General features: G+C 45.4%; 1 protein-coding gene across 1 annotated transcript in view; it reads left to right on the forward strand.

Moving 5' to 3' along the window:
- Positions 1 to 23,858, forward strand: part of cbarpb (CACN subunit beta associated regulatory protein b) — a 195,478-nt gene that overhangs the window by 116,456 nt on the left and 55,164 nt on the right. Inside the window, exons 4-5 of the mRNA XM_078198020.1 lie at positions 1,561 to 1,723; positions 22,803 to 22,980. Coding sequence (XP_078054146.1) covers positions 1,561 to 1,723; positions 22,803 to 22,980 — 341 coding nt within the window. The remainder of the gene's footprint in view (positions 1 to 1,560; positions 1,724 to 22,802; positions 22,981 to 23,858) is intronic.

The raw sequence follows: 23,858 nt of genomic DNA on the forward strand, positions 1-23,858 counted from the left end.
GGGAATCTTTTTCTGGATGTTATGTGTCTGTTCTGACAGTGACATTAAATACATAAAACAGAAAAATGTTCCTTTCCCAATACTGCCATCCTTCAACGGGATCAGCACACACAACTCTCCAGTAAAAACGAAAACCAAGTCCTCACGTGGTTTGTCCACGGCTTTACTTTTTCAAAGGATGAGGCTGGACACCATGGATGGCACGGTGACACAATGATTAATTAGCATTGCTGCCTCACATTGCCAGGGACCCAGATTCAATTCCGGCCTTGGTTAACTGTCTGGGTGGAGTTTGCACATTCTCCCCGTGTCTGAATGCATTTCCTCCGAGTGCTCCAGTTTCCTCCCACAGTCTAAAGGTGTGCGGGCTAAGTAGATTAGCCGTGGTAAATTGCCCCTTGGTGTCAGGGTAACTATGTGGGGCTTTGGGAATAGGGTCTGGGTGGGATTATTGTCAGTGCAGGCTCGGTGGGTCGAATGGCCTCCTTCTGCACTGTAGGGTAATATGTAACGACCGAGCAAGGAAGTGACTCATGGGTGGGGAGAATAGTATGAACGGTATTGTGTTCTGGGGGGAAGGGACAGAGAAGTATCACATAAAAAATACCTTTCAATATCAAACTTGAACAACATTGATAGAAGAGATTTCCCTATAGATTGGCAGAGACTGTGCAATTTTCATCTTGAGTCTCAGGGAGAGCAGTGTACCAGGCAGATTCCAGTGCCATCAGCTGTACTTATGCTGAAACATACAAGCAGAAATGAACTCCCGCTGAAACCGCAGTGTGGGGGGCGGAAACCGGAAACCATGACAACGTGTTTTACCAGGGCTGACCAGATTTCATAATTTGAACTTTTAAATAATTTTGAGAACTCAAAAGCGGTTTCAGGTGCCATTGTTATCTAACAATCGGATATGCTCCACTGAATGCAGTAAGAGTTATTTAAGAACAGCCTTTGGGTGGCATGGTGGCACAGTGGTTAGCACTGCTGCCTCACAGTCCTAGGGACCTGGGTTCAACTCCACCACGCGTCACTCCCTGCACGTTCCCCCGTGTCTGCATGTGTTTCCTCTGGGTGCTCCAGTTTCCTCCCACAGTGCAAAGATGAGCGGGTTAGGCGGATTGGCCATGCTAAATTGCCCATAGTGTCAGGGGGATTAGCAGGGTAAATGAGGGTTACGGGAATAGGGCCTGTGTGGGATTGTAGTTGGTACAGACTTAATGGACCGAATGGCCTCCTTCTGTACTGTATGAATTCTATGATTCTATGGAATGAATAAAGATATGAATTTCAACACGGGTTTTCATTGGATGCCGATTTGAAACTGCTAATAGTTTTAGAGGCTCTGACGAAGGGTCATCCAGACTCGAAACGTTGGCTCTATTCTCTCTCCACAGATGCTGTCAGACCTGCTGAGATTTTCCAGCATTTTTCAATTCTTGTTGTAATAGTTTTGGAGTTTGGGTCATGCTCCAGGGTGCTGCCATGCTACCACCAATCAACATTGGCAATGTGACGCTGGAGGTGATTTTAACTTTTGTTTCCATGTTGTTTCAGAAATCACAATCAAAGTTGATGATTCCGAGTGTTTGTCCTCTGGCAGCTATCATGACCTGGAAACAGAGCGATTTCTTTCCACCTGTTCTACTGGTCGCCGAGTTTCTTTTAATGAAGCGTCGCTATTTGACCACGGGAAGAAAACACAGGAAAAAGGACGGAGGTACTGCACTTCTTATCCCCAGTATTAGAGAGAAGCTAATTGGCACTAGTTTTGATGTTCAGCTTAGAGAGACCAAGACATATCCTCAACGGTATATCCCCGCAGACTATCAGAGTGAACGAGGTCCTTATCAGTGAACAGCTCTGTGGCAGCAGAGCCAGCAGACGGTTTAATATCACACCAGATCTTTTTTCCACTAAAGTTCACAGGGTGACTGTTCAAACTCTTTACGGAAGCTCTTTCCCTATTCTCACTGTCGCTTAGGGGAGACAGTGGCGTAGTGGCATTGTCGCTGAACCAGAGACCCAGGGTAATCATCTGGGGACCCAGGTTCAAATCCCACCAGTGCAGATGGTGATATTTGAATTCAGCAAAAATCTGAAATTAAAAGCCTAATGATGACCATGAAACCATTGGTGTTTGTCGTAAAAACCCATCTGTTTCACTAATGCCCTTTAGGGAAGGAAATCTGCCATCCTTACCTGGTCTGGCCAACATGTGACTCCAGATCCACAACAGCAGGTGTCTGGAACGCGCTGCCGGGGTGGGGGTGGTGGGGGTGGGGGTGGGGGTGGGGGCGGTGGAGGCAGATACGATGGGACATTCAAGGGGCTTTTTAGATAAGCACATGAATATGCAAGTAACAGTGGGATATGGACCAAGGACAAGCAGAAGGGATTATTTTCATTTGGCGTCATGTTCAGCACAACATTGTGGGCCGAAGGGCCTGTCCCTGTGCTGTACTGTGTTCTATTATCATGATCAAATGTGAATCGCAGACCACTTAATACATCAGTATTTGGAATTGATCCTATGCAATCCCAACCGAAAATAAATTGAAAAAGTAGGAAGCATGGAAGAAATGTTATGAAGTAAGTGGGAAAGGATTATTAAATCAGTTACCCGAGGCCAGGTTCAGGCACACTTGCTTGTTGAATTAAGCTTAGTTGCAGCTGGCTGAAGCACTAAAAAATGGATGGCACTAAACTGGCTCTTTTGCAATGTAATAGGATGGATTATGGAAAAGGTTAGGAAATGACTTGGTGATTTGGATAGCTAAACTTTTTCTTTAAACATTTTACTTTCAGTGACTTGGATTTTCATGACACATCAGTGGGGGAAAGTGTGCAATGGTCCAAAGGGTGGTTAGCGCTGATCATTCAGAAATGATGAACGTGCAGTTTTCCTGACTAAAACAAAAATATAAAACTAGGCTGCAAGAATCAGTCAGCTCAGCAAATGCTCATTTATAGCAGAATATCTATTTATAGGACGATTCATTTTTGGAAGTGAATACAAAACAGCAATTTTATGGAGGAAGTGAGATGTCATCATGAACTAAGAGAGGATGAACTGAGTGGGCTACATGGCAAACCCTAAAATGCATTTTCTGTATTCACTCCCATGCATCCCTTTATCATAATCTAATTCATGTGGTGAAATGTTTAATTACATTTCAAGGGTAGTTTCATATTTTTAACGTTCGATTCAATTTGATTTGATTTGCTTTATTATTGTCACATTTATTGGGATACAGTGAAAAGTATTGTTTCTTGCGCACTATACAGACAAAGCATATTGTTCATAGAGAAGGAAAGGAGAAAGTGCAGAATGTAGTGTTACAGTCATAGCTAGGGTGTAGAGAAAGATCAACTTAATGCAAGGTAGCTCCATTCAAACGTCTGATGGCAGCAGGGAAGAAGCTGCTTCATTCCAGAAAGAGGCACCGGGAGTTACTTTCTGAGAGCGTTTATACTCATCAATTATCAATTGTTATTATAGAATCAATCCCAGTTCAGCAAATGAGTATCAATGAAAGTCGGGGTGAACGGTTGTGTTTCTTTTTGGACTATCGTAAAGTTTATAGTGGAAGAATCAATGTTAGGACCTCTGCTCTTCCTGGTATATATTAATTACCTAGAACTTGGTGTACAAGGCACAATTTCAAAATTTGTGGATGACACAAAACTTGGACGTATTGTGAACCATAAGAAGGACAGCATAGAAGTTCAGAAGGGCATAAACTATTTCGTGGAATGGGTGGACAAGTGGCAGATGAAATTTAATTCAGGTAACTGTGAAGCAATTCATTTTGATAGAAGGATGCAGAGAGACAATCTAAAACAAAGGCTACAATTCTAAAAGAGGTGCAGGAGCAGAGGGACCTGAGTGCACATGTGCACAAATCATTGAAGGTGGCAGCCAGATTAAGAGTGCAGAAAATAATGGATATGGCCTCTTGGATTTTATCCATGGGGGCGTAGAGTACAAAATCTGGAATTAAGAATGTACTCTTGACCATGAAACCATTGCCAATTGTTTGGAAAGCCCACTGGTTCACTAATGTCCTTTGGGGAAGGAAATCTGCCGTCCTTACCTGGTCTGGCCTACATGTGACTCCAGAGCCACAGCAATGTGGCTGACTCTTAACTGCCCAAAGGCAACTAGGGATGGGCAATAAATGCTGGCCGGCCAGCCAGCCCCGCCCATGTCCCACGAAGAATTTAAAAAAGGAAAAAATTATGCTAAACCCATAATGAACGCTGCTTTGGTCTCAATTGGAGTATTGTATCCAGTTCTGGGCATCATTCTTTCAGCCAGTTTTGAAGGCATTCGAGAAAAGATTCACAAGAATGGTTCCAGGAATGAGGAACTCTAGTCATGCAGATGGATTGGGGAAGTTGGGACTGTTCTGTCTGGAAAAAAGATGATGGAGAGGTGATGTGACAGAGATATTCAAAATCATGAGCAGTCAGGTCAGAGTGGACAGGGAGAAACTGTTCCTCGTGCCAGAGGAAATCTTCCCCAATTTTGCTTCATTTACTGTGGTGAGAGATTTTGATATTGCTATTACTAATCATGCTATTATTGATTATGGGCCAATACTCTACGTTAGTATCTTAGCCCTGAGTCTGAGATCATGGTTGTGGCCTCATCCATTGACTGAACCCGCCATGCCCATTTCCGGGAGCGCTGATGGAATTAAATGCCTGTCAGACTGTTTGCTGCCCTGCCTTTGTGGTTTCCACACCTTTCAGGCAAAGAGCCTGCCTCCAAAGGCTGCCAGTCAATCAGAAGGCAGTTGGCATTTAACTCCCAGCAGCGCCACTGTGAGCAATGGCCGCTGATGATACTGCAGGAGGCTCGGAGAGGTCAGTGGACTGTGCAGGGTGTACCGCAAGCCTCCCCACATGGTGATGCACCCCCCTCTCTCTCTCTCTCTCTCTCTCCCCCCCCCCCCCCCCAACTTTGAAACACAGTCGCTTGTATTTTACCAGTGGTGATAGGGATGAGGCTCTTAGTTGGCCATGAATTGGACACTTCAAGGTCTCATTTGGCAGGGCCGACCTCAACCTTCCCCGCCCTTGACTTAATCAGGGAGACTCAGGAAGTCACTCCACTGTCCGCTATCTCATCTGCATTGTATGGGCTTCCCCGCCTCCCAGCTCGCTCCTGGGGGCAGTGGGTAGACATTTAATTCTGCCCCGCGTTACTGTTTCTAATCCTTTTCCCGCAGCTTATTTCTGTATTTAGGATATGTGACACAGAACAGCCTCTGAATTTCCGCTTCAAATACAATTGAGGCAGTCCACATCCAGAGAGTCACTTGGTTCAAGTGAGAGTTAGATGAACATCTTTGCTGAGATCCTTCATCAGAACTCCAGGGTCTCCTCCACCTCAAACATTATTTGTCACTTTCAGGTGCCGAGTGTTTTTTCAGTCTTTATGACTTTCAGCAATTAGAGTTTTGTCCTCTAACTCCTTCTTCTGTTCCAATTTTTTCTCCTCCCCTCCAAGGCTTTCTCTTCCTTTTCTCCCCATGATGGAACCACATACTACAGCAGGAGGCCATTCGGCCCATCAAGTCTGCACCGACCCCTGAAAGAGCATCCCACCCAGGCCCTCCCCTCAGTCTTATCCCCGTAACCATGCGTTTAGCATGGCCAATCCACTTAACCCGCACATCTTTGGAGTGTGGGAGGAAACCGGAGCACCCGGAGGAAACCCACACAGACAGGGGGAGAACATGCAAATTCTACAAACAGTGACCCAAGGCCAGGAATCGAACCCGGGTCACCGATGCTATGAGGCAGCAGTACCAACCGCCATGCTGCATAATTACTGTCTAATTATGGATAATTACAGTCTTCCCTTACAATATGGCTGATGGATGATCCCTGACAATAGCTGCAGGGCAAACTCTTTGGAGTCTTTATTTCTTCCCCTTCTGTGAAATAATACCTTCCTTCGCCAGTACTGGCAATTCACGTTGCCAATTCTATCTAAAATGTATTCTTCCTGAACCAGTTTGGCTGTGTAAAGTGGAAGTTGATATTATTCGGACCTGGAGTATTCAACTTCAGCTGGTATAGATCACAAAAGTCAAACGATGGCCTAGTGGTATTATCGTTAAACTTACCTAATGTTCTGGGGACCTGGGTTCCAATCCCGCCATGGCAGATGGTGGAATTTGAATTCCATAAAAAACATCTGGAATTAAGAATCTACTGATGACCATGAAACCATTGCCAATTGTCGGAAAAACCCATCTGGTTCACTGATGACCTTCAGGGAAAGAAATCTGCCGTCCTTACCTGGTCTGGCCTACATGTGACTCCAGAACCACAGCAATGTCGTTGACTCTCAATTGCCCTTGGGCAACTAGGGATGGCCAGCCAGCAATACCCATGTCCTACGAATGAGTAAAAAAATGTACTCCTTTTAGTTTTATTCTTGGAAACTATAAATTATCAATAATTTCCCAGTTCTTACAGCTGCTGCAGACTCTGTGAACTGGTGACACAAGCAGTGTGATAAAACCAATAGCATACCATAAATCAAACTCCTAATTGGTAAAAAGGATGGATTAAGGTTATTTTTCACAGTGACATACCTGGTTGTCCTGTACACAATATAATATAAATGATAATGTTGTTTATTTTACCCCAAGACTTGCTCTCAGATCTAGCTAGGTAGGTTTCCTCTATCAGGGATTTAAATTCTTTGGAGGGAATATTAGGGCTAACATTGTATTGTGATAAAGTGCTCGCACGTTCAATGTTCTACAGAAACGTAGAAACTAGAAGCAGGAGTAGGCCATTCGGCCCTTCGAGCCTGCTCCGCCATTCATTTTGATTATGGCTGATCATCATACTCATTATCCTGATCCTGACTTCCTCCCATATCCCTTGATCCCTTTAGCCCCAAGAGCAATATCTAATTTCTTCTTGAAATCACAGTTTCTGCTATATAAATCTGCTATGGGGCTCCTCTGGGTCTCCTGCCTTGGTTCAAACAGGACAAGAAGAAGCCTTGCAAACATTTCCTGGTTTAAGTCTTTACAAATGATTCAAATTAATAACAGCAAAACATATTTTTTATAGTCATCTCCTTCAAAAAATATGAACAGAAGATCAGTCAGGGGTCTTGCTCCTCACGATGCTGTATGAACATCAGCTGTGGACATAATTGGTTTTGTGTGTAATACCCCAGTTGGGTCGACATCTTGCCAACACACACTTTCGAGGCTTGGACATGAATAATAGTCACCTGACAAGATAACATCTGGAACAAGAAGTTGGTACCCTCCAAGAGAGATAAGGGGACAAGAAGGAATGGTCTGGAATGCGCTGCCTGGGAGGGTGCTGGAGGCGAGACGCCTCACATCCTTTAAAAAGTACCTGGATGAGTGCTTGGCACACCATAACATTCAAGGCTGTGGGCCAAGTGCTGGCAAGTGGGATTAGGTGGGCAGGTCAGGACCTTTCATGCGTCGGTGCAGACTCGAAGGGCCAAAGGGCCTCTTCTGCACTGTAGTAATCTGTGATTCTGAAAGAGGTGGAGAAGTGGTGAAAAATAACAGCTTGAATTTTCCGGCCATTGAAGCTGGCGGGATTCTCCTGTCTCACTGCAGTGAACAGAGATTTGGCTGCGTGCCAAGTCTTCCATCCTCTTTAGTGGGGCGTGAAAATTCCGGCCAACATGTTAGTTTTAAAATATGTCTACAAGTATTTCCTGATGTTTCATTGGTCATACTTTGCATTACACCAGAGAAACTTTGGAGAATTCAATAAAAAGGAGTACCCACCTGTTTTCTAGCCATCAAATCCATCCTTGAGCAACTGTCTGAGGTTGAGCTAGACTCTTTGCAATCTTGGTGGAGTTCCGGCCACCTATCTGTGCCTACTTCCAGCTCCATAACATTGCCCGACTCCATCTCTGCCTTGACTCATCTGCTGCTGAAGCCCTTATCCATGCCTTTGTTACCTATTGGCTTGACTATTCCAATACAATCCTGGCCAGCCTCGCACATTCTACCCTCTGTATAACGCGCAAGAAACAATACTTTTTCACTGTATACTAATACATGTGACAATAATATATAGAAACATATAAACATAGAAGAGGCCATTCGAGCTTGCTCCACCATTCAACACGATTGTGGGTGATTGTCCAACTCAATAGTCTAATCCTGCTTTCTCCCCATAACCTTTGATCCCATTCGCCCCAAGTGCTATATCCAGCCGCCTCTTGAATACATGCAATGGTTTGGCATCAACTACTTCCTGTGGTAATGAATTCCACAGGAATTCTTTGGGTTAAGAAATGTCTCCTCATCTCCATCCTAAATGGTCTACCCTGTATCTCAAGACTGTGATCCCTGGTTCTGGACACCCCATAGATCAAATCAAGTCAAGTCAAGTCAAATTAAATCAAATCAAATCAAATCTCTGTAGACTTGAGACCATCTAAAATCCATGTCTTGACTTACACAAAATGTCATTCACCTATCATCCTTGTACTTGCTGATCTCTCTTGGCTCCTGATCTGAGAATGCCTCAATTTCAAATTCTCATTTTTTGTTTTCAAATTCCTTCCATGGCCTCACCCCTGTCAACCGTAGTAATCTCCTCTAGCCTTACAACCCTTTGAGTTCTCTGCGCTGCTCTAATTCTAGCCGCTTGAGCATCTGTAGTTTTAATTGCTCTACTATTGGTAGCCATGCCTTCAGCTGCCAAGATCCTAAACTCTGGGATCCTCTTGCTGAACCTCTCCCCGCACCATCCTCTTTCAGGAAGATGTTCCATAGAATCGCTTAAAGTGCAGAAAGAGACCATTCGACCCATCAGGTCTGCATTGACTCTCCGAAGAGCATGCCACCCAGACTTTGATTTGATTTATTATTGTCACATGTATAAGTATACAGTGAAAAACATTGTTTCTTGCGCTATACAGAAAAAAAACATACTTCGGAATTTTACCGCCTCACCCACCACAGAAATCAGAGCGGGCGAAGGACGGACAATGGGAAGGTCCGTTGAGCTCAAGCGGGATTTTACGGTTATGGACGAATGAGGGTGTAAAATACAGCCCATACCATTCATAGAGTACATAGAGGAGAAGGAAAGGTGAGGGTCCCTCCCCTCCGCCCTATCCCCGTACATTTACCATGGCTAATCACCCTAACCTACATATCTTTGAACAATAAGGAGCAATTTATCATGGCCAATCCACCTAACCCGCACATCTTTGGACTGTGGGAGTAAACCAGAGCACCCGGAGGAAACCCAGGCAGGCAGTCACCCAAGGCTGGAATCGAACCCGGGACCCTGGCAGCAATATTAGCCACTGTGCCAGTGTGCCGCTCTCAAAATGTTCCTCAAAAACTGTCTCTTTGAGCAAGGGTTGGTCACCTATCCTAATGTCTCCTTATGTGGCTAAATGTCAAATTCTGAAAGGTAACGTTCCTATGACGTGCCTGGGGTGTTTGACCACACTCGAGGCATTATATATATGCAAGCTGTTATCGTTGAACAAATTTAAATCCAGATCAACCATACACTAATACTTCAATAATCCCTGTCAGCAGAACTATAGCTGAACTGACAGTTCGGCCTGAAGATTGATTATTTTGACAACCAGTAATGTCATGTTATCAGCCTGGCCTTCGCTGTGATTGAGGACATGAATCAAATGTAACCGGAAGCTAAAAATAACAATTACACTCATGTAGCCAAAGCTCAGCCCAGCAATTTACAAACTCTAACCCACATATCATACCGAGTTCATTAAACACAGTTGTTCTAAAGACCGCCTGCAGAGTTCTTAGTTGACTTGTAAATAAATGAGAAAGGATGAAAGGATAACTGAGGTAAAAGAGAAATCAGATGAACTGAAGATAGAGGCAGGTAGGTAATATTGAAGAAAAATGAAAAAGCTTGCATTTATGTAGCCTTCTATCACGTCGCTCAAAAGCATCTTCCAGACTTTTGGAATGGAAGGATTGTTACTATGGAGGTGATGGCCTAGTGGTATTATCACTAGTCTGTTAATCCAGACACTCAGCTAATGTTCTAGGTACCTGGGTTCAAATCCTGCCACGGCAAATGGTGGAATTTGAATTCAATAAAAAATATCTGGAGTTAAGAATCTACTGATGACCATGAAACCATTGTCTATTGTTGGAAAAACCCATCTGGTTCACTAATGTCCTTTAGGGGAGGAAATCTGCCGTCCTTACCTGGTCTGGCCTACATGTGGCGCCAGAGCTACAACAATGCGGTTGACTCTCAATTGCCCTCTTAACAAGGGCAACTAGGGATGGGCAATAAATGCTGGCCAGCCAGCGTCGCCCATGTCCCATGATTGAAATTAAAAAAGGCAAACATGGCAGCTCTGAAATGCACAGCAAGTTCCTTTATGATTAATAAATTAAGTCTTTTGGTGGATTGGTTAGGAAGAACTGTTGACCAAGATCCTAGCTCTTCTCTGAAAATCACACGGGGATCGTTGCTATCTACCTAAACAGGAAAATGGGACTGCGATTAACACTCAACTTGAAGGGCAAATCTCCATCAATATAGCTTAAGTAATAACAGAAACGCTTGCATTTCAAAGTGCCCTTTATGGTGGCAAATTCCCAAAGGTGCTTCATTGGAGTGTTAGAAACATAGAATCAAAGAAAATAGGAGAAGGAATATACCATTTGGCCCTTCGAGCCTGCTCCACCATTCAACATGATTGTGTCTGATTCTCTATTTTAACACCATATTCCTGTACTACCCCCATACACCTGGATGAATTAAGAGTCTAAAAATCTCTCCATTTCTTTCTTTAAAACATTCAATGATTTGGCCTTCACAGCTCTGGGATCCTCTTGCCAAACTTCTCCCCCGCACCATCCCTCTTTCTTGAAGATGTTCCATAGAACCATAGAACCCCCTAAAGTGCAGAAAGGGGCCAATTGACCCATCAAGTCTGCACTGACTCTCCGAAGAGCATCCCACCCAGACTTTGATTTGATTTGATTTGATTTATTATTGTCACATGTGATAGTATACATTGAAAAGTATATTTTCTTGCGCACTATACAAAAAAACACACCCCAAAATTTTACCGCCCCGCCTGTCAAGGGAATCAGAGCAGGCGAGGGCCGGACAATGGGAAGGTCCGTTGACCTCGGGTGGGATTTTACGGTTTCGGGATGAGCGAGGCCATAAAATCCCGCCCTGACCTTCGGTGGTAGAGAATTCCACACGTTCACCACGCACTGAGTAAAGACATTTCTTCTCATCTCAGTCCTAAATGGCCTACCCCGTACCACACGTGATTTGACACTGAGCCACATAGAGGCCGTATGAGGGCAGTCAGTCACCCAACGCTTGATGTCAGGTTGGAGGAGAGGAGCAGTGAGAGGTTTAGAGGTTCAGGGAAGAATTCTTGAACTTGGGACTGAGGTGGGTGAAGTCACAGCTAACGATAGTGGGACAACAGAAATTGAAGCTGCGCAAGAGGCCGGAACATGGAAGAGCACAAAGATCCCGGATAGCGAACAGCTGGAAGAGATTATAGCTGGATTTGGAGAGACCATGGAGGGTTGGAACACAAAGACAGGAATTTTAAATTTGAGGCACTTGCTGGACCGAAAGCCTATCAGGGGAGCGAAGTGTGAACAATAATTGGTGCAAGTTAAGATATTAACAGCAGACTTCCTGCAAAAGCTGAGGGAGCACTTCTCGGACCCCACTCATTCAGATGAAAGCCCCCTGATGACCAGAGACTCTCAGGGACGATACTGTGATTTGTGTCGTGGAGATCTCATTTTGAGATTCTCCCCGCCTCTGGCTGGAGACATAATCTGATTCATACCCAGGGAAGGCATGAACCTTTATTTAAATATGCAGAAACTGTTTGAAGCCAGATTCACACAACTCCTGTAATTCATCCACCCGCCGGCGCAACAAGAAGCTGACAGGAATCATTGTTGGTCTCCAAAACGGAGGCTCCACCTGATGATCATGCTGAGGAGCCCAGAGGCCATTAGACCCCCCAGGTGGTCAGGGAAATGGCTGTGCAGTGCCCTGGCACTGCCTCAGGCAACTGGCACTGCCAACCTATCACTGCCAACCTGGCACTGCCCCTGGCAACCTGACACTGTCAACCTATCACTGCCAACCTATCACTGCCAACCTGGCACTGCCAATCTAGCACTGTCAACCTAGCACTGCCAACCTGCCACTGCCAACCTACCACTACCAACCTGGCACTGCCACCCTGGTGCTGCCATCCTACCACTGCCAACCTACCACTACCAACCTGGCACTGACACCCTGGTGCTGCCAACCTAGCACTGTCAATCTACCACTGCCAATCTGATAATGCCAACCTGACAGTGCCAGCCTGACAATGCCAACTTGGCACTGCATGGTTGACACTGTCAGGCCACCAAGGGATGGGGCCTGAAGGGGAACCTGAGGGGGTGGAACCCCATAGCGGGGTGTCACTCACTCAGGGCTGGGGGGGGGTGGAATTTGGGATGGTAGGTGGGGGGAGGGGGCATTTGTCACATTACTTTGAAAGCTGGATGCCACAATCTCTGAGGGGCCAGCCTTGCTGGCATTTTTAGGTCTCGCACATCTCCTTCACAGCACAAATCACCCAGCCTCCAAACAATTGTCAAGTGTGGGTGGATTGCAATTGGAATCGAGTTGGAATCAATGTGGTCATCCCCCTCTCTAACAAGTATACCATTTTGGATACTGTTGGGGGAGATGGGCTATCAGGGGATACCAGCAGCAGCAGCAGCCAAAGCAGTGGTACCAAGGCTGGCTCTGTTGCGAACCAGGGAGGGACAAAGAGGACTAGAGCAATAGTTATAGGGGACTCTATAGTTAGGGGGTACAGATAGGCGTTTCTGTGGACGTGAAAGAGACTCCAGGATGGTATGTTGCCTCCCTGGTGCCAGGGTCCAGGATGTCTCTGAACGGACAGAAAGCATTCTGAAGGGAGAGGGTGAGCAGCCAGAGGTCGTGGTACATATTGGTACTAACGACATAAGCAGGCAGAGTGATGAGGTCCTGCAGCAGCAGTTTAGGGAGTTAGGTAGAAAGTTAAAAAGCAGGACTTCCAGGGTTGTAATATCAGGATTACTCCCTGTGCCATGTGCGAGTGAAGCTAGGAATAGGAAGATAGTGCAACTCAACATGTGGCTAAACAGCTGGTGTAGGAGGGAGGCTTTCAGATGTCTGGACCATTGGGGTTTCTTCCGGGGCAGATGGGACCTGTACAAGAAGGACGGGTTGCATCTAAACTGGAAGGGCACAAATATTCTGGCCGGGAGGTTTGCTAGTGTCACACGGGAGGATTTAAACTAGTTTGGCAGGGGGGTGGGAACCAAAGCAAAGGTGAATTAGCTGAAGGGGAACCAGAGAGTAGGGCCAGTAAGACTCAGAGAAACAGCAGGCAGGGTGGGATTGCTAATCAGAGAGGGTCTGGTGGACTGAAGTGCATTTGTTTCAATGCGAGAAGAGTAACAGGTAAGGTAGATGAACTTAGAGCTTGGATTAGTACTAGGAACTATGATGTTGTTGCCATCACAGAGACTTGGTTAAGGGAAGGACAGGATTGGCAGCTGAACATTCCAGCTTACAGATGTTTCAGGCGGGATGTAAAAGGGGTGGGGGAGTTGCACTATTGGTTAAGGAGAATACCACAGCTGTACTCCAGGAGGACACCTCAGAGGGCTCATACAGGGAGGCAATAGTGGTAGAGCTCAGGAATAGGAAGGGTGTAGTCACAATGTTGAGGGTTTACTATAGGCCACCCAACTGCCAGCGGGAGATTGAGGAACAGATATGTAGTCAGATTTTGGCAAGGTGTAAAAGTAACAGGGTTGTTGGGGTGAGAGATTTTAATTTCCCCTATATTGACTGGGACTCATTTAGTGTTAGGGGCGTGGAGAGGGCAGAGTTTGTAAGGAGCATCCAGGAGGGCTTCCTGAAACAGTATGTAGATAGTCCAACTAGGGAAGGGGCCATACTGGACCTGGTATTGGGGAATGAGCCCGGCCAGGTGGTCGATGTTTCAGTAGGGGAGCAGTTCAGGGACAGTGACCCACAATTCAGTAAGCTTTAAGGTACTGATGGATAAAGATAAGTGCAGTCCTCAAGTTAAGATGCTAAATTGGGGGAAGGCTAATTACAACAATATTAGGCAGAAACTGAAGAATGTAGATTGGGGACAGATGTTTGAGGGCAAATCAACATCTGGCATGTGGGAGGCTTTCAAGTGTAAGTTGATAGGGATTCAGGACCGGCACATTCCTGTAAGGATGAAGGATAAATATGGCAAGTTTTGGGAACCTTGGATAACAAGAGATATTGTGAGCCTAGTCAAAGAGAAAAAGGAAGCATTTGTCAAAGCTAGGAGGCTGGGAACACACGAAGCAAGTGTGGAATACAAGGAAGGTGGAAAGAAACTTAAGCAAGGAGTAGGAAGGGCTAAAAGGGGTCATGAAAAAGCATTGGCCAGCAGGATTAAGGAAAATTCCAAGGCTTTTTATATATATAAAGAGCAAGAGGGTAGCCAGGGAGAGGGCTGGCCCACTCAAGGACAAGGGAGGGAATCTATGTGTGGAGCCAGAGGAAATGGGCGAGATATTAAATGAGTACTTTGTGTCAGTATTCACCAAAGAGAAGGACTTGTTGGATGATGAGTCTGGGAAAGGATATGTAAATAGTTTGAGTCATGTTGAAATCAAAAAGGAGGAGGTATTGGGGTTCTTGAGAAACATTAAGGTAGACAAGTCCCCAGGGCCTGATGGGATTTACCCCAGAATACTGAAAGAAGCAAGGGAGGAAATTGCTGGGGCCTTGAGAGAAATCTTTGTATCCTCACTGGCTACAGGGGAGGTCCCAGCGGATTGGAGAATAGCCAATATTGTTCCTTTGTTTAAGAAGGGTAGCAAGAATAATCCAGGTAATTACAGGCCGGTGAGTCTTACATCAGTGTTAGGGAAATTATTGGAGAGGATTCTTCAAGACGGGATTTATTCCCACTTGGAAATAAGTGGATGTATTAGTGAGAGGCAACATGGTTTTGGGAAGGGGAGGTCATATCTCACAAACCTGATCGAGTTTTTCAAGGAAGTGACGAAGATGATTGATGAGGGTAGGGCAGTGGATGTTGTCTACATGGACTTCAGTAAGGCCTTTGACAAGGTCCCTCATGGCAGAAGGCATATGGCATGCTTGCTTTCATCGGCCGGGGTATTGAGTTTAAAAATTGGCAAGTCATGTTGCAATTTTATAGAACCTTAGTTAGGCCGCACTTGGAATATAGTGTTCAATTCTGGTCGCTACACTACCAGAAGGATGCGGAGGCTTTGGAGAGGGTACAGAAAATATTTACCAGGATGTTGCCTGGTATGGAGGGCATTAGTTATGAGGAGAGGTTGGAGAAACTTGGTTTGTTCTCACTGGAGCGACGGAGGTTGAGGGGAGACCTGATAGAAGCCTACAAGATCATGAGAGGTATGGACAGAGTGGATAGTCAGAAGCTTTTTCCCAGGGTGGAAGAGTCAATTACTAGGGGGCATAGGTTTTAAAGAGATGTACGAGACAGATATTTTACACAGAGAGTGGTGGGTGCCTGGAACTCTTTGCCGGAGGAGGTAGTGGAAGCGGATACGGTAGTGACTTTTAAGGGGCGTCTTGACAAGTACATGAACGAGATGGGAATAGAGGGATATGGTCCCCGGAAGGGTAGAGGATTTTAGCTAAGTCGGGCAGCATGGTCGGTGCTGGGCTGGAGGGCCGAAGGACCTGTTCCTGAGCTGTAATTTTCTTTGTTCTTTGGGCCACCTGGTGGAAATTGCATCGCGTTTGCTGTCGGAGACCACACTTCGGAATGTTCTGGGAGAATCGCGCTCTGAGTTTAGGGAGAGTGAAAAGTGGGAGGCCAGCCAAAAGAAACTGCAATAGTTCAAATAATGAATTCAGATTTATGATTCTGCAATTTCCTGACCCACAGGCTGAAGGGTTAGCAGCTGATCCAAGCTGACATACCTGAGAGGGAGCTGCAGAAAGATAAAACAGCTCAGAATCAATTTAACCCAAACGTCGCAACTAGCGAGAGAAATAAATTAAAACCAGAAGTCTGTAAATCCAACATTGGCAACAATCAAGGCCTTATATATACCATTAATAAAATGGATTAAAAGCAATTATGTTTTGTCGAATTCTGGTTGATCATTATTAATTAAAGATGCTATAAAAATATATATATAAATTAGACACAATTATAAATGTTTATTTTTAAATTTGAGATTTGTCAATTATTTTACAAGGTGAGATGTAAAGTGAGTCACAAGTCAAAAGTGACAATCTTTTTCTTACCAATAACAGTAATTCACCAAACATCCTGTGGGAGGCAAAAATAACATTGAAAGGGAAGAAATTCCTTTGTGTGTTATTTATAACCAAGCTATCAAACCTGGGATTTCCCAGAACCAAAAGATGTGTATCTAGCTCCCGGCCACTGTCCTGATTGCTGGTTATTTAACTGGATGCTGGATTGAGCGGGGAACAGATTCCATAGAACCATGGAATCCATACAGTGCAGAAGGAGGCCATTTATTCCATTGAGTCTGCACCGATTCTCCGAAAGAGCATCCTACCCGCGCCCACCCCCTGGCATTAGCCCTGTAAGAAGTCTCACAACACCAGGTTAAAGTCCAACAGGTTTATTTGGTAGCAAAATCCACTAGCTTTCGGAGCGCTGCTCCTTCGTCAGGTAAGTGGGAGTTCTGTTCACAAACAGGGCATATAAAGACACAAACTCAATTTACAAAATAATGGTTGGAATGCGAATCTTTATAGGTAATCAAGTCTTAAAGGTACAGACAATGTGAGTGGAGAGAGCGTTCAGCACAGGTGAAAGAGATGTGTATCGTCTCCAGACAGGACAGTTAGTGGATTTTGCAAGCCCAGGCAAGTCGTGGGGGTTACAGATAATGTGACATGAACCCAAGATCCCGGTTGAGGCCGTCCTCATGTATGTGGAACTTGCCTATCAGTCTCTGCTCAGCGACTCTGCGTTGTCGTGTGTCGTGAAGGCCGCTTTGGAGAACGCTTACCCGAAGATCAGAGGCCGAATGCCCGTGACCGCTGAAGTGCTCCCCAACAGGAAGAGAACACTCTTGCCTGGTGATTGTCCAGCAGTGTTCATTCATCTGTTGTCAGTGTCTGCATGGTCTCCCCAATGTACCATGCCTTGGGACATCCTTTCCTGCAGCGTATCAGGTAGACAACGTTGGCCGAATTGCAAGAGTATGTACCGTGTACCTGGTGGATGGTGTTCTCACGTGAGATGATGGCATCCGGCACGTCTTGCAGAGGTTGCTGCGGCAGGGTTGTGTGGTGTCGTGGTCACAGTGAGAACACCACCAGGTACACGGTACGTACTCCTGCAACTCGGCCAACGTTGTCTACCTGATACGCTGCAGGAAAGGATATCTGGAGGCATGGTACATTGGGGAGACCATGCAGACGCTATGACAACAGATGAATGAACACCGCTCGACAATCACCAGGCAAGAGTGTTCTCTTCCTGTTGGGGAACACTTCAGCGGTCATGGGCATTCGGCCTCTGATCTTCGGGTAAGCGTTCTCCAAGGCGGCCTTCACAACACATGACAACACAGAGTCGCTGAGCAGAGACTGATAGCCAAGTTCCACACACATGAGGACGGCCTCAACCTTGAGTTCATGTCACACTATCTGTAACCCCCACGACTTGCCTGGGCTTGCAAAATCTCACTAACTGCCCTGTCTGGAGACGATACACATCTCTTTCACCTGTGCTGAACGCTCTCTCCACTCACATTGTCTGTACCTTTAAGACTTGATTACGTGTAAAGACTCGCATTCCAATCATTATTTTGTATATTGAGTTTGTGTCTTTATATGCCCTGTTTTTGAACAGAACTCCCACTTACCTGACGAAGGAGCAGCGCTCCAAAAGCTAGTGGATTTTGCTACCAAATAAACCTGTTGGACTTTAACCTGGTGTTGTGAGACTTCTTACCGTGTTTACCTCAGTCCAACGCCGGCATCTCCACATCATTAGCCCTGTAACCATGTGCATTTACCATGGCTAATCCACTTAACCCGCACACCTTTGGGCTGTGGGAAGAAACCGGAGGAAACCCACGCAGACATGGGGAGAACGTGCAAACTCCACATAGAAAACCACCCCAAGGCAAGAATTGAACCCGGCTCCCTGGCACTGTGAGGCAGCAGTGCTAACCACTGCACCACCATGCCTTACCCACAAGCAGTGCGCAAGCTTGTTAATTCAATGAATGCCATTGAACGATTGATCAGAGATTAACAATAATTTTCCACTTGGCCTCTGGGCCTCCACAGTGTCAGGAGCTTGGTGGCGCCTGGAAGCAGCCTCCTTGTGGCAGACCAGGATCCAGTACACCTGGATCGCTTTGAGCATCCCCCTCCTCTCACTCCCGCCCACCAATCAGTTGCCGTAGCTACATGGCCACACATGTGCCCACAGGCCATCCTGTGCAAGAGCTCCCCATCCACAATGGAGGTCTAGCAACTGTGGCTATTTAAGTGCTGAGTGTAGGGCACCTCTCGATAGAGGTGTCTACTTTCTCCTTTACCAGAAACAACAGGTCTCAGCACATGCAGTGCTCGAACGCCTCCCTTTGGCCCTTATCTTAAACAGCCTCAGGATTTTGTTAAGTGGCAGACAGAGGAATTCCACCCGAACATTTTCATCCAATTACAGAATTCCCCCCTGAGTGTTGTTAGGTGCAATGATGTGGTAACGGGGGGGTCTTGCTTGCCCGCTGGAGAACCTGCGGGAGCCCCATTTCACCTCCATTGGGGAAGACCCACCAGCCAGCCATGGGCCTTCTGTGGGATTTAAGACCTCGAGGTGAAAATCCTGCCCCTCAAGGGCTGCTGGCGGCTGATGGCTCTCAATTTCCTGTCAGTGTCACCATGGGCAGTGACAGTTGCCATTCACGTACCCATGATGTGGAGATGCCGGCGTTGGATTGGGGTAAGCACAGTAAGAAGTCTCAGTAGGCAGTGCTCCGAAAGCTTGTGGCTTGTGCTACCAAATAAACCTGTTGGACTTTAGCCTGGTGTTGTGAGACTTCTTACTGTATTCACGTACCCGCCAGAGCTGCAGGATCAACAAGGGATCCAGGCTGCAAGTGAGTGCAGGTGGGATGGGGGAAAGGGGTTGCTGCATGGTAGGGAGGGCATTGGTAAAAAAGACGGAAGAGCGGCACTCAACATGGACCGCATTCCTGATGACAAGGAACCGAGTGCCTTTGAATGAGAGACCTCCCTCCCCAACCTCCCTGGGAACCTGCAAGCAAATCCGACAGAGTTTCCTCTTCAGGCTCCCATGTGGTGACTCCAGTCACTGATTGAAAGTCAGCAGCGGTGAGATGAGGTCCTTAAGTGAGCCCCCCAACCAGACTTAATCGGGCAAATGCAGGAAGGCAGCGCAGTCCCCAGTCTGCATCCTCCCAGATGACTAAATGCCCCTCTTGACTTTCAAACTTGCTACAGGGGTGGAGTCATTAAATTCTGCCCAATGAAACAAAATAGCAGATGAAATATGCTTCTGCTTCTCATATGTTTTACGGACAACAGAAACATCACAGAACTGTATATAAGAGCGCTGTTAGAGTTCTGAAGTAAAGGTTGTTACCAAAGAGTAATTATTGCCCCTCTATCAAAGTTAATTATTGAGGTTACAGCCTGATGTAGTCTTTCTAACAGTGTCTGTGCCTGAGTAAACCTGTGGACTCTAAAATGTTTTATTCATAGATCTTAAAAGCTGTCCAAATATAAAAATTAATTTATTGTACTCACCATCATTTTGTGCAATTGTTGCAGGTAACAACTTTGAGGTTTTTGGAAAATGATGCTGTATTCTCTCTGGGAAGTAGCAAGGAACAAAGAAAAGTACAGCACAGGAACAGGCCATTCAGCCCTCCAACCCTGTGCCAATCATGATGCCCTAACTAAACTAAAAAAAACCTTACTCAGTCCATATACCGCTATTCCCTCCCTATTCATGTACCCATCCAGATGCCTCTTAAATGTTGCTAATGTGCCTGCTTCCACCACCTCCTCTGGCAGTGCATTCCAGGCACCCACCACTCTCTGCGTGAAAAACTTCCTCCGCACATCTCCCTTAAACTTTCTCCCTCTCACCTTGAACCTGTGCCCCCTTGTAATTGACACTTCCACCCTGGGAAAAAGCCTCTGATTATCCACCCAGTCCGTGCCTCTCATGATTTTGTAGACCTCTAACAAGCCCCAGCCTCCGTCTTTCCAGTGAAAACAATCCTAGTTTATTCAACCTCTCCTCATAGTCAACACGCTGGAGACCAGGCAACATCCTGGTAAACCTAGTTTGCACACTCTCCAAATCTTCCATGTCCTTCTGGTAGTGTGGTGACCAGAACCGCATGCAATACTCCAAATAGCTCCTTTAAAGAAACATTAGTTTCATTCATGTGAAAGAATGAGGAGAGTGAACCCTCATTTATTGATCTTACGAGAAAATAATGAACGCTAGCTAGTAATTGGTTGCATTTATGCTAACAGCAATCCTAACTGTCTCAATCCAATCGCAGTGGAAATACTGTCATAATTGATTCACATAGCCAATGAAGGTTTATAATATCAAATTTATACGGGGGTCATCTGGCAGATGTTTCTTCCAACTATATTGACGTTTGCGTGATAACACTGGGAGTAGTATGCGTACACTGACACCCCCTAATTCACAAACAATTCAACTTCCAACACTTAACTACACCAGTGGGGGAACACTTAATGAAAGCTTTACAGTAGATGTGTAAAAGGAGGTTTCTCAGGGCAAAATGAAGTTTATCAGACTGTAAAGTTGTGCCGAGGAATGTCCATGGACTGATGAGTTGGATTTACTGTAAACAAAAATTTAAATTAGGAATTCGGGAATAGCAAAATTCCTGACGAAACCAAATTGAGGGATGCAGCAAAATATGGCAATGAGTGTGAATGATTGAATTTTGTACACAGTTAGGCCGGCAGGAAGGATGGCAGATATTATTCTAAGGTATAAAATGATAGATTATTGGATTCATGTCTCGAGGAAAGAATGCAAAAGAAAGGGCATTCTATCGAACTTATCAAACTATATTGGGCTACTTTTCAAAGATAGTGAAGTGTCAGGAACCCCGACATAGGTTACAAAAACAGTGGAAAAGGTAAAGTGTAAAATCATTACGACGTTGCTTAGGGTGAGGAGGTGTGGTTGTGAAGAGAGGCTTAGGATGATTAGAATATGTTTTATGGAAACTGAGAGGTTTGGGTGGTGGGGTGGTGTGGCGGGGGGGGGGGGGTGCGGGGGTGGGGGGGGGGAGAAAAGGTGGGGGCTTGTGAGGGGGCAGCAGGGGGAATGATCCAACAATGAACTTCAAGATTGTGCAGGGCGCAACTATTGGAAGATGCTGCTCAATGTGGGGACGTTCAGGGTAATTCACTTTGGATTCAAGAAAGACAAAATATTTCCAATTGGTGAAAGGCTGTAGAGGATCAAATGGATTTTGGTGTCCACAATGTCATTAAAAACCAGTGCGTGGATACAAAAGGTAATCATAAAATATTAATGGAATGGCAGGTTGCATGATAACTAAATATCCACATCCTGGTTTCTGTCCAGATTGAGCTCAGCACTTTGCTGAATGAATGTCAAAATCGAACAATTTGATGTTCCAAAAATCATAGTCACTGCAACTCCGTTATTTCACTTTTGTCCAATGGCACCAAGAGAATTATGAATTACACATTCCTCCTTTCAACTTTAATACTGCCTGAGTTCCGGAACTTCAGGAACAACAGCCTAAAATGTGGGGAGGCGATGGCCCAGTGGTATCATCGCCAGACTGAAACTCGTCTAATGTTTTGGTGACCTGGGTTCGAATCCCGCCACAGCAGATAGTGGAATTTGAATTCAATAAAAATATCTGGAATTAAGAGTCTACTGATGACCAAGAAACCATTGTCGATTGTCAGAAAAAAAACACCTGGTTCATTGATGTCCTTTCGGGAAGAAAATCAGTCGTCCTTACCTGATCTGGCCTACATGTGACTCCAGAGCCACAGCAATGTGGTTGACTCTCAAATGCTCTTGGGCAACTAGGGATGGGCAATAAATGCAGCCAGCCAGCAACACCCATGTCCCACAAATGAATAAAAAAAAGATTGCTTTCTATATCAACACTCGGGTGCTTAATGCTTTCATGTCATATCCCCTGTTTGTCACTTTAACAAAGCAATAACTCATTTGAAGTAAATTGATTAATGGTATCACTAAAATAATGAATGCCATATGAACATGTGTTTGTCTACAGCTATTTCACATTTCACAGTACAAGTCTCGGGAGTAAGGTGTTCTATAATATCCCACTGAGGGAAATTTCGCAGTCCCACACTCCCAGCAGAAGCACCTGACTTGGCACAGGCCAGGGAGAGGACGGCAGAACTGTGGCTCAACTCTCCAACCCAGACTTCCCATGAGTGCAGTTTCCCTGAAAGAGAAGAATCCAATTGGGCAGAACTTACCCAATGACCTTTGTGCTGCTGATCAAGCTTAACACAACGTGATAATCAGGCCTGTCAACAATTCACAAAAGCTACACTGGAGTCCATGACATGGGACAAAACGGAATGAAAATTTCTATTTATCTTTTATTTCATTCTTCATTTAGGTATACTCTGACTGAAGGGGATTTTCACCATTTAAAGAATGCTCGATTAACCCATTTGCACATCTCACCGCCTTCACTGAAAATTGTAACAATTCACGAGTGTGAATCCAGTGAGAATAGCTTGGCAATGACTACCCAAGCTCCATCATCGAACAAAACCAACCTTTCCATTTTCCAGGCAAGTACCAGATAATTGTCTTTTTCAAAGACTGATCACGTGTTGCTAAGCAGAAAAGGTTGCGAGTGGAAAATGCCCTTAAGGTCACTTTCCAAAAGACACGGTTAGTGTCTTTAAAAGTACTGTAATTACTGACTTCTTTTATGTATGAAAAAATTTGCCTTTGCTGACAGCCCACACATAAGTTGGTGTTCGGTGGCTAATGCAGCAGCTGGTTGGATCTCTCACCCTGTCTCTCGCACATTTGAGTTGTTACCTTATCTGCCCTTTAGGTTTGTGTCTTCTCAGGAGTGGGATGGGCAGAGAAATGTCGATAAGTTCCCCCAAGCAGAATAGCATTTATGTAAGTAGGATGATAATAGGATGGTAATAGGATGATAAATTATTGCTGAGGGAAGGGGCAAAGCACAGATGACAGTAAATAACTACCTTCATAGAATCTTTACAGTGCAGAAGGACACTGCACCGACCACAATCCCACCCAGGCCCTAAACTCATAACCCCATGCATTTACCCTAGCTAGTCCCCCAGACATTATTTAGCGTGGCCAATCCACCTAACTCGCACATTTTTGGACTGTGGGAGGAAACCAGAGCACCCGGAGGAAACCCACTCAGACACGGGGAGAATGTGCAAACTCCACACAGGCAATAACCCAAGCCGGGAATTGAATCCGGGTCCCTGGTGCTATGAGGCAGCAGTGCTAACCACTGTGCCACCGTGCTGCCCTTACGTTAATGTAGCATTGTTGACTTCAGGCAAAACATATGGGAGCAACAAGAACAACTGAAATGGATTGGAACTCAAGGAAATCCCTTGACACCATGCAAGTCCTGTCTGCTGGTTAGGTCCCTAGCAATGCAATGTCAATCAGAGGA

Source organism: Mustelus asterias, chromosome 26 (assembly GCF_964213995.1).
Source record: "Mustelus asterias chromosome 26, sMusAst1.hap1.1, whole genome shotgun sequence".
Classification (NCBI taxonomy): Eukaryota; Metazoa; Chordata; class Chondrichthyes; order Carcharhiniformes; family Triakidae; genus Mustelus; species Mustelus asterias.